Here is a 16,627-nt window from a genome sequence, read left to right as displayed (position 1 = left end):
TATTGACAGCCAGTAGTCCATCCTAAAGTCCTTGAGATAAGAAGGGTTATAATTCAATGTAACACAGCTCAAAGAGACTATTTAAGTCATAACAGGAATGGAGCCTAGGTTTATTATATCATCTCATTGTATTTACAACAGCAGTTGCAGAAGTGACCAGACTATAGTGTGGATCGCATGACTCAACTGTACTGTGGTGTTTATGTAACAGACAACCAACGAGTGGTACAAATAGAATTGGCTGGATGTGCAACAGTGTATAGGTAATGCAAAACTGCCCAATTTGCGCCAGTGCAGATGTACCTAAGGAATCTGTAAAATTGTTCAGAGGACAGCAAGGAGTTCAGGAATGACGTACAGCCTGGGATCAGCTGAAATATCAAATGCTTTGTGTTAACAGACCCGAACTTTTGGATCAAACTCTTAGCACTCACTCTACTGATTTCCCCCCTCCCTTTCTATTCCCCAGGAAAATCAGAGGCATCAGTAGAAGCTAGAAATTCAAATTCCAGTGTTGAGTGCCTGCTGAAGCTCATCTACCAATGAATAAATATTCTCTCTATGAGAGCAGTAGCTGGAAGGAACGGTTTGGCATCCTGATTTCTCTGAAGGGAATTATTCTAACGGCGTGTTTTCCTTGATTCTCCTGCTGTCTCTACTTATGTTGCCCAAGGAGACATGCCTGTCTTAAATCCTTCCACCACAGAAGCCTCTGCACCTTAGAATATAGGTTGAAGGTTACCCTATAGATAAAAGAAGAGAGGGTGGAATTTAGACTGTAGGAATTCGGAGAATAATAGAAAAAAGCAAATAAAGGCGAAAGATGTTGGGGGTGGGGACAGGGAAGGACAAAAAAGCTTATATTCTCAAAAGGTATCAGTAAGTACCAGATTATGAAGGGAGAAAAATGTTTTTGAGATCACAGTGGCATATAACAATCACAAAGTGTATGGATGGTAAATAATAAGCCCAACATTATGATTGAGGCATCATTTTCCTGGGTGTGAATTTTAGACAGTGCTTGAAATTTTGATGGGCAGTAGTCATATGAGCATTATTTTCTTTCCTTTGACTTGGTGTTTAGCTGCAGTGGTGCAAACAGTGGTTTGGGGCCTTGCATCTAAAGCAATACCCTAAGCTTGAAAAGTACAATTCAGCAATACTTACCGGTAAGTCAAGAATCTCTCACTACCCAAAATTTGGGGCACAGGTCTATAGAGTTTGTTCAGATCTTAGGATGTCATGTGTAGGAGAATTAGTTGCCTTCCCATCTTTTCTATTCCATGTAAACGATACAAACTTTATTAAGCTAGGGTGATGAGGTCCATTTCCTCCATTTCTGATGTTCAGGCTATGTTTGTCATGGAGCAAAATGGTCTCGGCGAGCTAGGGGCGAACCCTAGGTTTGCAGAAATACAAAAAAACCTGGGAGGAGTAAGAGTCCCATGGGAACCCCAAGCTGCCCAAATAATAATAATAATAATTTATTATTTATACCCCGCCCATCTGGCTGGGCTTCCCCAGCCACTCTGGGCGGCTTCCAAAAAAATATTAAAATACTGTAATACATCAAACATTAAAAGCTTCTCTAAACAGGGCTGCCTTCAGATGTCTTCTAAAAGTCTGGTAGTAGTTGTTCTGAATGTGCATGGCCATGATGGAACACTAACAAACTGGAACAAAATGGCTGGAATCTTGGACTGCACAGTCCACGCTGCAACATTTTGTTGCATGTCGCACTTGCATATACTTTATCTTTTGTTTTGCTGGTGACCTTATGTTTCAAGTGGAGCCGTAATCAAAAGTGACATGAATCATGTATGTGTTCACAAAGTTCTCACAACTAGTATTTGAATAATACATATACCCAGACACGTAAACATCTGGAACATGCAGTTTTCATAGGCAGCATTTATTTTCCGTATAAGCAGCACACTTAAAGCATTTGCATTTTAAAATCATTGTGCATCCTAAGTAGTTCTACAGTTTTCCTGCAAGGTGAGCAGGGAGTACTACTTTGGCAACCGTTACATCTGTTTAAGTATGGCAAAGGAGAAAGAAAGGGAAAGGATTAAGTGATATACTTCACTGAAATGATGATAGTGACAAGTTACTCTTGGGTAATTTTGATCTTCAGCATTTGCTCTTGCATATCTTCCGGCATTGCTCAGGTAACATAATAGATTTTGATAGGGTACAGGCAAACAGTATAACCTTTGCCGAATACTTATGACAAGATATTTATGTGATGTTAATTTCCTTCTTATGAATTCTATTTAAAAAGCAAAATTGTGCTGCAGAAATCCCTCTGTCTCTGCCTTCATGCATCCACTATCCACAGCAATGCAGGATGTCAGGACAGTTGTGAGAACGTTGATGTGAGGTATAGTGCTCACAGCAATCCTTTGACCTCTATAACTATTCTATTTGGAAGGAGCATCCTGACCCTGTGTAGGTTTGTCCTGGCCTGAATCAAATCCCATCCAGTTCAGAGAGTCTCAGTTCCAGAATAAATGCTTATAGGATTGCAGGCAAAAGATATGCATGTTTTCTCAAAAGTACAATTATATATCTAGACAGCATCTTAAAAAGGAGAGACATCACCTTGCCAACAAAGGTCCGTATAGTTAAAGCTATGGTTTTTCCAGTAGTGATGTATGGAAGTGAGAGCTGGACCATAAAGAAGGCTGATCGCCAAAGAATTGATGCTTTTGAATTACGGTGCTGGAGGAGACTCTTGAGAGTCCCATGGACTGCAAGAAGATCAAACCTATCCATTCCTAAGGAAATCAGCACTGAGTGCTCACTGGAAGGACAGATCGTGAAGCTGAGGCTCCAATACTTTGGCCACCTCATGAGAAGAGAAGACTCCCTGAAAAAGACCCTGATGTTGGGAAAGATGGAGGGCACAAGGAGAAGGGGACGACAGAGGATGAGATGGTTGGACAGTGTTCTCGAAGCTACCAGCATCAGTTTGAGTAAACTGCAGGAGGCAGTGGAAGACAGGAGTGCCTGGCGTGCTCTGGTCCATGGGGTCACGAAGAGTCGGTCACGACTAAACGACTAAACAACCAACCAACAATTATATATGCAGTGAACATGCATAGAATCACATAGGGAATGGAAGCTTTCTCCTATTTCCTTTGAAAGCTCAGGCTGAGATCCAAAGAACTGTAAGGAACGCCCCAGAGCTTGAGAAGACCCCAGACTCCTTCTGTTCATCCCTTTGACATGTGGCTTTGGGGCTACTTTGCAGGAATTAGAAGCTCAAAGGCCCCTTAGATACATAGCACTACTCATGGAGTTCTTTGGACTGGAGCCTCACTCGGCCCAGTACTATTTGAGTAAAGGTAAAAAGGTAAAGAACAACTGGGGTTTTGGCGCTCATCTAGCTATATTGGCCAAAGGAGCTGACGTTTGTCCGCAGACAGTTTTTCCGGGTCATGTAGCCAACATGACTAAGCCACTTCTGGGTTAAACCACAGAGCCTAGGACTTGCTGATCAGAAGGTTGGCGGTTCGAATCCCCATGACGGGGTGAGCTCCCGTTGCTCGGTCCCTGTTCCTGCCAACCTAGCAGTTCGAAAGCATGTCAAAGTGCAAGTAGATAAATAGGTACCGCTCCAGCGGGAAGGTAAACAGCGTTTCTGTGCGCTGCTCTGGTTCACCAGAAGTGACTTAGTCATGCTGGCCACATGACCCAGAAGCTGTACGCCGGCTCCCTCGGTCAATAAAGCGAGATGAGCGCCGCAACCCCAGAGTCGGCCATGACTGGACCTAATGGTCAGGGGTCCCTTTACCTTTACCTTCAGCATCCATTAGTGACGATGAGCTCCGATTACAAGACTGTCTATTCTTTCTGATTTGTTAGAGAAATGGGAGGTGGTATTTTGTTTCAGTTTAAGTACTATTTTCCAGCCTTGCCTTCACAGAGCACACAATTAGTTTGGAAATAGAGTCAACACAACACAACAAATTCGGGTGGGAATTTCTGAAAGGTGTCGCTTGGTCCTGGATCTTAGACAAGTCAATTGAAAAATCGCTTTTGACGGTTTTGTAAACAACTTTGGGGAAAGCTCAACAGTTTGGGGGGTTTCCTTAAAGACGCTTTTGGGTTGTCCTGATTTTTACTTTTTGAAACATGGCAACCCTAGACAAGGAAATAGACAAGGGAACAGAGGTGAAAAATTTCAAGAGTGGGAGAGAGTACATAATATTCCCCCCCCCCCCCAAGATGCTGGTTATGAGCTCTTGTTCTGAAAACAGACAATATCATCATTTGTTCTTTAATTTAGGCCTTGTTCAGCTAGTGGAGGAGGCTTTCGTCCATACACCTCTTGAAGAGAACCTGCTAACAGAAAACTACTGTACTCACATCCTTGTTGATATTTGAGAATAATAAAAAAGAGAGTAAAGAACTCCATACATAATGTTATAAGAATTATAACAGAAAGGTAAAAGACCATAAGCCACTGCTCTAGATTGAGTATGCAAATTATAAAGTTTACCTTGATGGGTTTTATCCAAGGAAATGTTTTAATAACTTTATCAACGTCAAAGGTGTCATCTGATATTTCTCGTGAAATCTCGAGACTATCCTTTCATCTGTGTTGTAAACACATCAGCAAGTATGTAGCATGTCTTGACTTTGAAATGCTGTCACCTACTTTCTGTAGTGTTGTCAGCAGTCATCTTGTTATAAAAGTGTTTCGTTTCCAGCTCCATTTCCTTTTGGTAGCGTCGACGTACCTCATTCTTCTGCTGTGTTCATAACCTCTTCTGTTTTTATCAGAAATTTAATATGACAGAGTTTCTCTTTCCTTTTGCATCATGTTGTTTTTCTTTGGTCCTTTGCTGTCACCAAGGCAGTTGTGCTACTTTGAGGCTACATTGAGAGTGTTTAGCCAAGTATCTTCGCTGTATTTTGCCAAAATCGCTGCAGGGATTTGAACACAAGTAGATCCTTGATGGTGTGATCTCCCGAAGTTTCAGTCAGCTATTTTCTTTTAATTTAGAATATCCCCAAGCATGAATTGTAAAATGGAGCACTTACTTTCTTTTGGATAAATTGCCCACTTGAAATGTGCACATATAGTTACAGGCATTTAAAAAATACATATACATTCTCACAAAACTATGGGGCTCACAAGACTGTATGCTCTTCCAAAGATATCCATGCAGATAGAAAACTAGATGCCAGGGCAAAATATATAGAATCCTAGAATTTTAGACTTGGAAGGGATCCCAAGGGTCATCTAGTCCAACCCTCTTGCAGTGCAGGAATCTCAACTTGATCATACATCACTTCACCCCCAGAGGTTCACTGCATTGTCTCTGGAGACCAAGGCTTTTTCCCCAGCTGGAACTCAACAGAACTCAGTTCTGGCACCTCTCAAGTGGGCGCCATTGCCATTCTAAGAGATACAGAACATTTTCTTTTATTATATTTAAAATTCCAAGTGACCTGACTCGGAATAAACTGTTTTTCTTTTCTAAATTGCACTAAAAACCACTTCTGGGTTTGAACCATCTTCACCCACACCTGCACTCTAAGGAGTACAATTGTGGATCTCATTTTTTCACCATAGATATAAAAATATTCTGTACCAATCCTTTTCTGGGTAAGTCCCAGAAAAATCAACATGCCATGAGTTGAGTTACAATGAAAAAATGGTAGCTACCAATTAATAACTGGGGGATGGCTTAGATTTCAGGGCATTAGGAAAGCATCAAATGACAAATCTGTCTTGGGGTTAATCAAGTTGAGAACTAGAATTCTTTCCAGCGCTGCAAGAATACAAAGAATATCCACACAGGTTGGTGATACTCCATGAACACTAGTAGTTGGTTGGGTTTTTTTAGATATACACAGCAGTTTAAAACAGATCCTAAGTATCCCATGTATGCATGCTTTTTGCATCCACACAATGTCATCATCCAAGTGACAGCCTGAATGTCCTCCCCGTTTAATTTGGATTTTCTCACAAGCTTTCTTTGTTAGGCATTGCAAATATAAATATAAAGGTAAAGGTAAAGGACCCCTGACAGTTAAGTACAGTCGCGAACGACTCTGGGATTGCAGCACTCATCTCACTTTATAGGCCGAGGGAGCCGGCGTTTGTCCGCAGACAGTTTTTCTGGGTCCTGTGGCATGACTAAGCTGCTTCTGGCGCAACAGAACACCGACACCAGAGCAGCGCACAGAAATGCCATTTACCTTCCCGCCAGAGCGGTACCTATTTATCTACTTGCACTTTCTGGGGTGCTTTTGAACTGCTAGGTTGGCAGGAGCTGGGACTGAGCAACGGGAGCTCACCCCGTTGCGGGGATTCGAACCACCAACCTTGTGATCGGCAAGCCCAAGAGGCTTAGTGGTTTAGACCACAGCGCCACCCGCGTCCCCAAATATAGGCCATCATAAAACACCATATATAATTTTTAAATATATATATATAAATAACAATTTGGATTTTCCTGATCTGTGGATAATATGATAAGGTGGTGGTGGCAGGGACACAAATTCAGCATAAAATAGCATATTACCCAACTGTGGATGCAGTGAAGTGCAAGATGGTGAGTGTTCTTTAAAATGAATGTAGTGATGTTTTGCTGGGCACCATCGATCACCACAGCCCCTCATTCTGTTGGCGAGATGGTCCTCCGTGGCCTGCTGGTGGATCTGGGCACGGCATACACATTTTAGATTTATTTTTTTAAAAAAACCCAATTGTTTTGTGCAGGCCTGGTGTATTGGGGAACTTGTGCCTCGAAAATAACAATTGGCCATGCACAGTGGGTCTGAACATTGTACTTTTCTGTTATTTGTGAGTTCAACTTCTCTGTTGTTTATCATTTTATTAGTATTATCATATCTTAATGTATTACTTGAGAGAAAGATGTTTTACAGTCAGAAAGGTACATTTTAGCTGTTAGCTTGGAGGGGCCAATTTTGACAGAGAATGCAGAAATGCGTAGGTTGTCATATTTTTTGGAAACCGCCCAATTGTTAAGCTTTTTATTTATTTATTTATTTATTTATTTACAAAAAAGTGCAATATTTTGATGGGCTCGTCTTAGATCTAGGGCAGAGCACCGCCTTTCAGAAATCCTCCCTGGACGTCAATTCCACCTTTGAAATCCCAGTAATGTCCAGGAAAATCCAGTCGTATGGCAGCCCTAATGGGGGGGGGGGAATCCCAAAAATGAGAAATAAAATGAACTCAAAGCCATTTAGAATACTGGCTTCCAAACTTGGATTTCCTAAGTGGGCATGAGTTAGTGCAGTGCTGCATAAAATGTATGCTCAGCCTCTGGAGAGGAGAATGTTGCATCACTCCTGGGAGATTCCCTCTGGCTGACATACAAACAGTATTGGTGGGGTCCAGAGGGACCTGTATTTAGTTCTCTTAGGGCCCAATTTGGCAAACGCTTATGCACTTGACTAACTTCAGGAGAACTATTTGCATGCGTAAGCTTATTCAAGTGCATAAGTGTTTGCAGGACACAGCGATCAAAGGCCGGGTAATAAGGTCAGTAAACATCTTTTTTTTAAATGGAAACAGGGAGAAGATCACTCCCTGTTTCATCCAAGCAAATGAACTGTATTGCTTGCATTTTATTTCTGGTAGGAGCTGGAAAAAAATGCAGGGAACTAAATTTTTAATTTTTCTCTCCTTGACTTGAGTTGCTGTTTTTCATTTTAAAAGAAACTTGGAAGAATGGTGTTATGTACTGAAGTTCTCACCAACAAATGGGTCATTAAAAAACCCCAAAACAAAACAGGGCCTGAGCGTTCAGAAGAAGACAAACTGGAGTAAAGCTATTTAGGTAGCAACACTGCAGTGGCGTAGCGTGGGGGGTGCAGGGGGGGCCGGCCGCACCGGGCACAACATCTGGGGGGGGCGAGCTCGCACTTGCAGCTCTCTGCCCCTACCTGGCTCACTCACTCTCTCTCACTGCAGTGCTGGCTGTGCGAATCCGATCCGAGCCGCTGGGTCGCCGCCCACTGTGGAGGGGGTGGGTGCCAGGCGTGCGGTGCGGAGAGAGAGCGAGGGACTATCTGAGGGAGGGACAGTGCAGCGGCCGCCCAGTGCAGCGCTGAGCGCGGGAGAGAACCACACCAGACCAGACCAGGCAGCAGCAAGAAGAAGCTGGCAGTGGCGGCAGGTTAGGGGTTAGGGGGCGCAAATTACTTGCCTTGCCCCAGGTTAGGGGGTGCAAATTACTTGCCTTGCCCCGGGTTAGGGGGTGCTAATTACTTGCCTTGCCCCGGGTGCTGACAACCCACGCTACGCCGCTGCAACACTGCACTGGAGAAGGAAAAAAGCAGGCAAGGGATTCTCCTAGTTTGCAGGTGTTCTCCCATAGCCACAGAGTGCAAATAGCTACTCCCTTCTCCCTTGCCAGCAATTTTTGATGGGGGGGGGGAGTTTGCTTATACCCGAGGTCATACCGTATTGCAATTTGGACATATTGGCTACACGAAATAACTCTTTAAACTTTTAAGTAGGGCTGCCATACGTTCCCTAAGAAAAAACTCAGCATACCAACAATCGCCCATTATAAACATGCAGGGAGGAAAAACACCCAACTATTTCGAAACAGTTATGTGTAACACTTAGCTTAGGGCTGATTTTCCCAGAAATTGCCCGGATTTCAAAGGCAGAATTGACGTCTGGGGGAAACTTCTGAAAGGTGGCGCTTTGTAGACAAGTGAATCGAAAAATCATGCTTTTTGGCGTTCTTGTTTAAAAAAAGGTCAACAACATTTTGGGGTCTTTCTAAAAAAAGCTGAACAACTTTTGGGGTGTTTTGGTTTTTACTTTTTGAAATATGGCAACCCAAGACAAGGGTCTCCCACAGATGAGGGGAATAGAGGCAGAGAATTTCAAGGGTGGGAGAGAGTACGTGTTTTTTCCAAGATGCTGGTTATCAGCTCTTGTTCTGAAAATAGACAATGTCATCATTTGTTCATATGACACCATAACAATAACTGCTACCTAGTAATTATCTGCACGAGAAGGAAATGATCCTGTTATTGGTCCTCTTTCTCATTTATTTTGTTGTTATTATAACTCAATCCGTGTTTTTTGGCGTTGAAGATAGCCTGTGTTTCTTTACTCAGTGGGAAACTTCTTCAGAACTTCTCAGGCTTTTAACAAATTTGTACTCGGATGGGACATGTCTCCTCCTATTGTTGCATGGACCATTGACCCATGACTGTCTGGTGTTCGTGATTTTTCTGGTAACATTGCTCCTGAACATACAGGTTTATGGCTTGTTATGTGATCTCTGTGAGTCAAAAAGACTCAAAACATATGGCTGATCAGATGTTAGGCTTGGGGGAAATCAAAAATTAAACTGTCTCAGAGCTGTTGAGAGGCTGCTTTGCTATATATTTTATGTGATTTCCGTGTGTTGAGGGAGATGACATCTTGGGAAGAGACTCTGAGGGAGGGAAAAAAAGAGCTCTAAAAAAACCTGAACAGTTTGTATGGTCGTTTTAATCTTTAAAGTCTGGTCAGCTAAAAGCAGATGTTGCAGACGAAGATGGAAACTTGCCTGAGGCCAAAAGAATTGGAGAGCACCCTTTCTGAAGGTAGAAAAAGAAAAAAGGCAACTGCTGTCTGAAACTACAGTGGACACGATCCAGTCAAAGTTAAGCACTTTTACATCCCATGGATTTCAGCCGAGACTTTTTAAACTCATGCTTGACTCTCACCATGAGATCAATGGCTTAAAGGTGCTTAACTCTGACAGGATTGTGTCCAGAGAATTTATATACATCATAACTTTATTTTGCTTATGTGTTTTGTTTTATAAAAGAGTAAGTTTATAAAGTTTTATTAGCTGTAAAGTTCATAAAATATAAAAATGTAACGGATTTCAAAATAGTTCAGGTTTTTTTTGTACTCTGGCATCCTGAACAACTCCTTGTCATCAGGAACTCTTTCTAGGGTTGCCATATGCCCCATATTTCCCAGACATGGATATGGAATACTGCAGTCAATATGGAATACTGCAGTAGACAGCAGTGTCTGGGCAGAAATCAGTAAAATAGTTTTTGCTGACTCCCCCCCCCAAAAAGATAACAACCCCAAAATGGCTTTTTTTGCGATTTTGCTTTAAAAAAGCTCAGCAACTTTTCTGTCCAGGTGCGAGTGGTAACTGTAAGATATTTGGCTTAATAAATCTAAGTGCACGCACACACAGTTGGGTTGACAGCTATGCATCTTCATGGAGTATCCAACACGCCACGCAAAACTAGGTAGATATAACAATAAATTCAAAATAGCCTGCTGCTATGTGAAACAACTGCAGACTGATTTGAAGGTACTTTGCTTCTAGCTCGATGGAACACCCATATATATCAAGAAGAATGGAGTACATTTCTGACTTAAACTCTGCATGGGATGCAGGTTGCCATATTTTTCGGGTGGGGGGGACAAAGTTGCTGCTGCTGCTGCTGCTGCTGCTGCTGCTGCTGAGAGGCGTTGATATCATACATGCTTAAAAAGACTGAAATGGGGACAAACGGTTAAAAGTAACGATAAGGGAGGGAGCGTGAAGGAGCACAGGTGTTGCATTTGGGGCCAAGTCTGTTTCAATCACCAAGTGTATAATTCTGTATTCCACTATCCTGGGCGCGTTAGAAGTGCCTTTTCATATGACCCATGTTTGCTCTTCGAATCCTGCCGTGCCAGACAAATGGTATTTTTCCAGCTAGTAAAATACTCCTAGCTCTCCTGCTAAACGGTTAATTGACAAAGTGGTTGAAATAGTGCAAATTCGCCTCCAGAAATCGCACCCTGCATTATTTTTCAGGAGGTTAAATAAAAAAAGGCACCCCCCCAAAGCTCCAAAACTCAAAATCTCAAAATTCTTGTAGATTTTACTAAAGAGAAAAAAAGCTCAACAACTTTGATTCCCTTAAAAAAAACAAAAAAACCACTCAACAACTTAAGAGCGAAATTTTTTGCAACCCTACATATTTTGCCTCCTTTCCCTTTGTTTATCCAATAAGGGAAAGAACAGCCTCGGCTAAGGAACTTGATTTCCCTCTCTGCTTTTATGAGGGCATTCCCTCTTTTCTTTGCCTTTGACTGCTGATAAAAGCTCCTTGAAAAGCGACAATCTTTCTTCCCTCTAGTAATAAGACAGCCTGCGGCGTCCATGTTGTTGGACGACAAACAGTGATTTGGAGTGGCTGGCCTGTTCTCCTCAGCTTTCACTAATACAGGCTGCTAGTAGAGACTTAAGGAAACAACCTGAGGGAACATTTGATTTTAACGTTCCCCGCTTGGGGTGAGAAGGGAAGGTTGTAGCCTAGGGGCTCCGCTTGGCCAAATATATGGAGCCGGACACAGCCTACAGACATAGGCCATGGTACAAAACGGCCATTTTAATTCATGGGGTGCTGCTTTAAGCAGTCCTTCCTTTGGGGCTCGTAAATCCACTTTGGATGGATGGGAGTTGCATGTCCCACAAGGACAAACATTGTCTCCTTCGGCCAAGGAAAGGGCTGTTTTGCCAAGCAATATATATATATATATATATATATATATATATATGTGTGTGTGTGTGTGTGTGTGCGCGCGTGTGTGTGTGTGTGTGTGTGCGTGTGTGTGTGTGTGCGTATACAAACATACATATTATATGTGTGTGTGTGTAATGTATGTATGTATATATACATATATACATATATGTGTGTGTGTGTGTGTATTCACACACACACACACACACACACCCCTGTGCAAAGGTGTCTACCTAGTCAGTTGGCAAAATATATGGAATTTCAAAATGGCTGCCTGCCACTCTGTTCTGATTTTGCTCTGAGGTGAAAAAATGACATGGGGGATCTTTGAATTTAAGGCTTCCTCGGGTGGGAGTTCTAAAGAATATAATATAATAATAAAAAATACAATGTTATAAAAATAATAATATCCTTATCGGGTTGAAAAAGCTGGTATGCTTACCTGGCAGGGGAGACACCTTGATCATGAAAAAGCTGGTATTCAATATAAATATTGAAATAATTATAGTTGTCATTGTCTTTTGCAGCTTTTCTGAGAATTCACCTCTCGTCTTAATACAATGACAGACCCTGCCTTTTCTTTGGATAATTTGTTTTTTGAAGGACCAGGTACAAAGCAAAAGTAAGTTTCTTGCAGCAGTCTCCCACAAGTTGTCCCTGTGATTTGGCAGTGGTAAAAGTCGAGGGAATGTTTTCTGGCTCTAATATGTTTTCTGTAAAATGAGATAAAGGTTTTTTGTTTTTAAAATAATAATATTTTTTATTAATTTTCAAATATTTACCCAATATTGTCACAGTTTTGCCAATATTATTATTATTATTATTATTATTATTATTACTCATATACCACCCTATACCCAGAGGTCTCAGGGAGGTTCACAGAACAAAATCAAAATATAAAACCACAAAATATATAATCAAAATAAAAACAACAACCCAATAATCCTCCCCCCCAAAAAACACATTTTAAAATTATACAAATTCCAATTAATATAAAAATAATTCCAGTTATTTCCAAATTTATAAATTTGATCATAGTGGTTTCCTAACTCCTTGATTTTTGTCTTGTTCTTATATTGCTGCAGTTCATATTTTTTCTATTAACTCTGGTCTCTCTTCAGATTGTATCAATCTTTCGCCTTTACTAAAGGTTTTTATTTTCAACAAACCATAATAAATAAGCTTCTCCTTTCCTAATTCTCTCAGTCTTCTATATTTCAAAGAATAACAAAACAAAACAAATGCAAGATAATTAAATAAATTGTTATTGTAAAATATTCAAGGAGCTACCTATCTCTATATTCCAAAGAATATATGTAGTGGCAGGTAGGCCCCTAGAATATTTTACAATAACAATTTATTTAATGATCTTGCATTTGTTTTGTTTTGTTTGTTGCTATGTTTTTTTCAAAAAAGTTTCTGTAGCAAATGATTATGATAACGTAAGTTAGTTGTGCAAGATAACATAGCAGCAGGACATCTCAGCTTATTAGGAGCCCTAGGGTGATATCAGATGTTTTCCCTTTGCTGACTGAAGGCATCCAGGAGCAAAATAGGGAAAAGGGGTGCAGCTTTGCTTATTTCTTCTGTTCCCTACAACCCCACCCAAATCGGCTCTAGCCTCCAAAGCTAGGTTGCCATATTTCAAAAAGTAAAAAGCAGGACACCCCAAAATTCCCACCGGACGTCAATTCTGCCTTTGAAATGGCAGCCCTATCCAGAGCAGATTTTGGGGTTCAGTGGGGAACGAGAATCTAAAAATAATTGTCTCTCTCTCCCCCTGTTTTACCGACTTCTGTCAGAGGAGAGGAAACATTGGCTATCTGCTTTGGTTGTGTCCCAAAGCATACCAAATTCTCATTAAACTGAGGTGGGTTAACAGAAGTCTTACATTTAAAATATAACACGTCCCCCCCCCAAGTGTAATGTTAAAAGGGATAATTTAGAAGTGACACAACAGTCAATATGTTCTCCTGCAGTTTGTCATTAATTTGGTTGGAAACACTTAATGTTTTTTCGCTTCATGTTAATATGTTGGAAACAGATATCTAGAAAATGAAGAGCCAACAGACTGGTATCTTGCACCTGTTCCGTCTGCGTTTGAAATTCCACCTACTCAGCAGCTACAAATGGAATTGGGAGGGAATAGCCAAAAAGGTAGAATGTTTTGCGATTAGTTTTAATAAGAGGAAGTATGGAATTTAAAAACTGCTGTATTTTTCCGTGTATCAGACAACCTCTATTTTTTTGAACACAAAATCAATATTTTAAAATAGTTAAGGTTACCAAAATTAGGATGGCATATTTCAAGAGCCAGAGCCTGGACCTCTGTGCATTCAACATCCATGTATAAGATCACGCCCCCCCCCCCCAATTTTTGGACTTTTTTTTTTAAAGCAAAAAACCATTGTCTTATACACAGAAATATACGGTAATATTCAATTACTCACTTTAATGGGGGGGGGGCAATGCCTACTTTTACTGAAGTACAGTATGTTGAATCATGGGCGAAGTAGACTATATGTGAAAATGCATGACTGTATTTCACACATTTTTTCTTTAAAAAAAATAACAGCCATAGTGCTGGGTGCATCATAATGGCTTACTAACCCCACGTAGTTATTCAACATAGGATGAAAATACTTCCCTCTCAGGTTGTCATTTGCTCCAGAAAAGAAGCTATCCAAAATGCTATCTACAGAACACTGAAGTACTATGGGGTTGCTTTTGGTTAGGCGCAGCAATGGAGGATTAAAAAGAAGAAGAAAAGAAATTAAAATTTCATTTAAGTATTTTTTTTTTTTTTAATCTGTTTTTCTCCTCCAACAAAAAAGTTCAGAGCTCTTTGCAACCCTACAAGCAGTATTGTAGGCAATAGGCCCATGGCTTATTGGAGAAAACAAGGCTTACCACAGAGCGCTTAGGTCAACGTGAAGGTGCCATTTTTAAAACAATATAGAAGCAAGAATGCATTTCGCTCAGTCACCTCCTAAATTACTTTAAGGTAAGGAGCAGATAGCCTCCACCCAAAGGGATTATGGATTAAAGTGAATCACTTTTACTTCCCCTCACAAAAATCTCCTGGACATATTTGGATGCAATTTGGCAAGTTTAATCCACTTTGAAGGGGATTCTGTATCTCTACATGGCATACACTTTGGTCAAAAGGAGGAAAAGCTTCTCCATTATAGTGAATGAGGGAACACAATTCAGTTTTATACAGAGTAGCTCTGGAGCTGATGACAGAGTGAGGCAGAGAGAAAATACAGGGTGACTCTGGAACAGATCAGGATTTTTTATTTAAAAAAACACCAATATAAATACTGTATAGGCCAGATATCGGGGCCTGTGCATGACCATAATAAATGAGGGATTTTAAGGATTGTCAAGCTGAGAAAGCGCAAGAAAACATTGAGAATAGTGACATGGAATTTATTTCATTTTATGCATGTTTTGTTGAATCAACTTCTTGGTAGCCATTGTATTCTACATTTCTTTTCCTTTTGCAAGTAGCTTGCACAGAGCAAATGACTTGCCCTCATTTAAGAGCATTACTAAGGGATAAAATCCTAAATATTCTACATGATTACTTTGCTATGAATTCTACCAGGCAAAGCCTATAGGAGTTCAGTTAGTGGAGGCAGGTAAGTTATTTTCAGGCCAATAGTCAGGAGTTGGTCCCATTGTTCCTCTATGACCTTGATTAATATGAAAACAGAGCTTGTTAACTGTCTTGTAGAAAACCTTTAAAAAAATAAACTATTAATTAATTTTCCAGAAGAAGTTGGTGATGAAAGTGCCTGCTCAACATTCAGGAAAAGGTAGGCTTTTTAAAGCCAATTATAATAATTCATCAAATATCAGAACCATATTATTTTAGATACATTTGTCAAAGACTCAGTTTTTGATCTTTGAAATGAAAGTGCTTAATAGGGCTCCAGGCAATTGTGTTAATATTCTTTTGAATGTGAGAAAACTGGGATAGTTCCTTTCGGCGGTGTTTTAATACAGTAATTAGATTTGCTCTAGGCACAACCCTTTTTTACAAGGATTTAAACACAGGATTTAGTTTATTACTTTAGTTAAGAGGCAGCTGATGTACTACCAAACACACTCTTAAAATTCCATACAAAGACATGGTCCTTGGCAGCTCACAGATATACTAGTTTATTTTTATACTTTAAGCTGTCACAGGACATGCATGTAATCCAACTCCTTTAAGAATCAATCACAGGATAATCATTACTTTAATAGGAGTGGACTTCACTCTTTGCCAGTTTGTTGCACCAGACTAGAACTGTACTTTTCAGAAATGCGTCCTGAAAGTTCAGTTAACTCTAAGATATTTTGAGTCTACTTGAAAGCTATCTAGGTGACAATGAATGCTGATTCTCAGCCCATTTCAGAGATGGTGCTCCTCTTTTTGGATGTGTAGAATCCAGTGGGTTTTCTTTAATTAATGAAAGTGAGAACTAACAAGCAATGAACTACAAGTAAGCAGCTCTTTGAAAGGGAAAGATTGTTGCACCCTGGCTACTTTTCCATTCTTCTTGAATTATTCCTGTCCAGATGTTTATTTTTATATTTATTTATACATACAACTAAAATGCCGCTTAACATAAAACAACTCTATGCAGTTTGCAAGAAGAAGTAAAGTCATAAAATCACAGCAAAAATCTAAGAGATACATCAGAGGAGCTTTTTTTTAGCCTGAGGGATGCTTTCCTTTCTAGGCAATCTTCTAAGGGCCACATGCCAGCGGTGGGTGTGGCCAGAGGCAAAGGTAGGCAGAGGTACGAATGCACATCTTACTTTTGTGCAGTTGGCTAGTATCTGCACACACTCGCATGCTTCTCTTGACCCTCCATCCAGACGAGCAAGAGCATCACCAGAGCTCAAGTACACATTCCAGCAAGGCAAAGACACAGGGTTCAAAATAGGGCCATGGATGGATGGGACCTGGGGATAGTTGTGAAGGCTGAAGGTCTTTGTCACCTAGGCCTGGTGTTCCCTATTTCTCAGATACATAGTAAAATGCTAAATCACAATACCGATCAGCACAATCTGGGAAAAAAATGTTTTCAACAACCAGAGA

The 16,627-nt window shown here is 40.6% G+C and overlaps 1 protein-coding gene across 6 annotated transcripts in view; it reads left to right on the top strand.

Moving 5' to 3' along the window:
• The first annotated feature begins 9,576 nt into the window (after positions 1–9,576).
• HFM1 (helicase for meiosis 1) overlaps positions 9,577–16,627 on the top strand; it is a 50,036-nt gene continuing 42,985 nt past the window's right edge. Inside the window, exons 1-4 of one of the 6 annotated variants that reach the window (XM_081008527.1) lie at positions 9,577–9,597; positions 12,060–12,154; positions 13,577–13,689; positions 15,311–15,353. In XM_081008527.1, the coding sequence (XP_080864653.1) occupies positions 12,093–12,154; positions 13,577–13,689; positions 15,311–15,353 (218 nt within the window). In that variant the 5' untranslated portion in view covers positions 9,577–9,597; positions 12,060–12,092. Of the gene's footprint in view, positions 9,598–10,600; positions 10,710–11,001; positions 11,385–11,693; positions 11,836–12,059; positions 12,155–13,576; positions 13,690–15,310; positions 15,354–16,627 lie in introns of those variants that run through there. The other 5 variants (XM_081008526.1, XM_081008525.1, XM_081008524.1 and 2 more) reach the window with 5 other exon arrangements.

Source organism: Podarcis pityusensis (genome assembly GCF_964106645.2).
Source record: "Podarcis pityusensis genome assembly, chromosome: 6".
Taxonomy (NCBI): domain Eukaryota; kingdom Metazoa; phylum Chordata; class Lepidosauria; order Squamata; family Lacertidae; genus Podarcis; species Podarcis pityusensis.
This window is presented reverse-complemented; position numbering and strand designations above follow the sequence as displayed.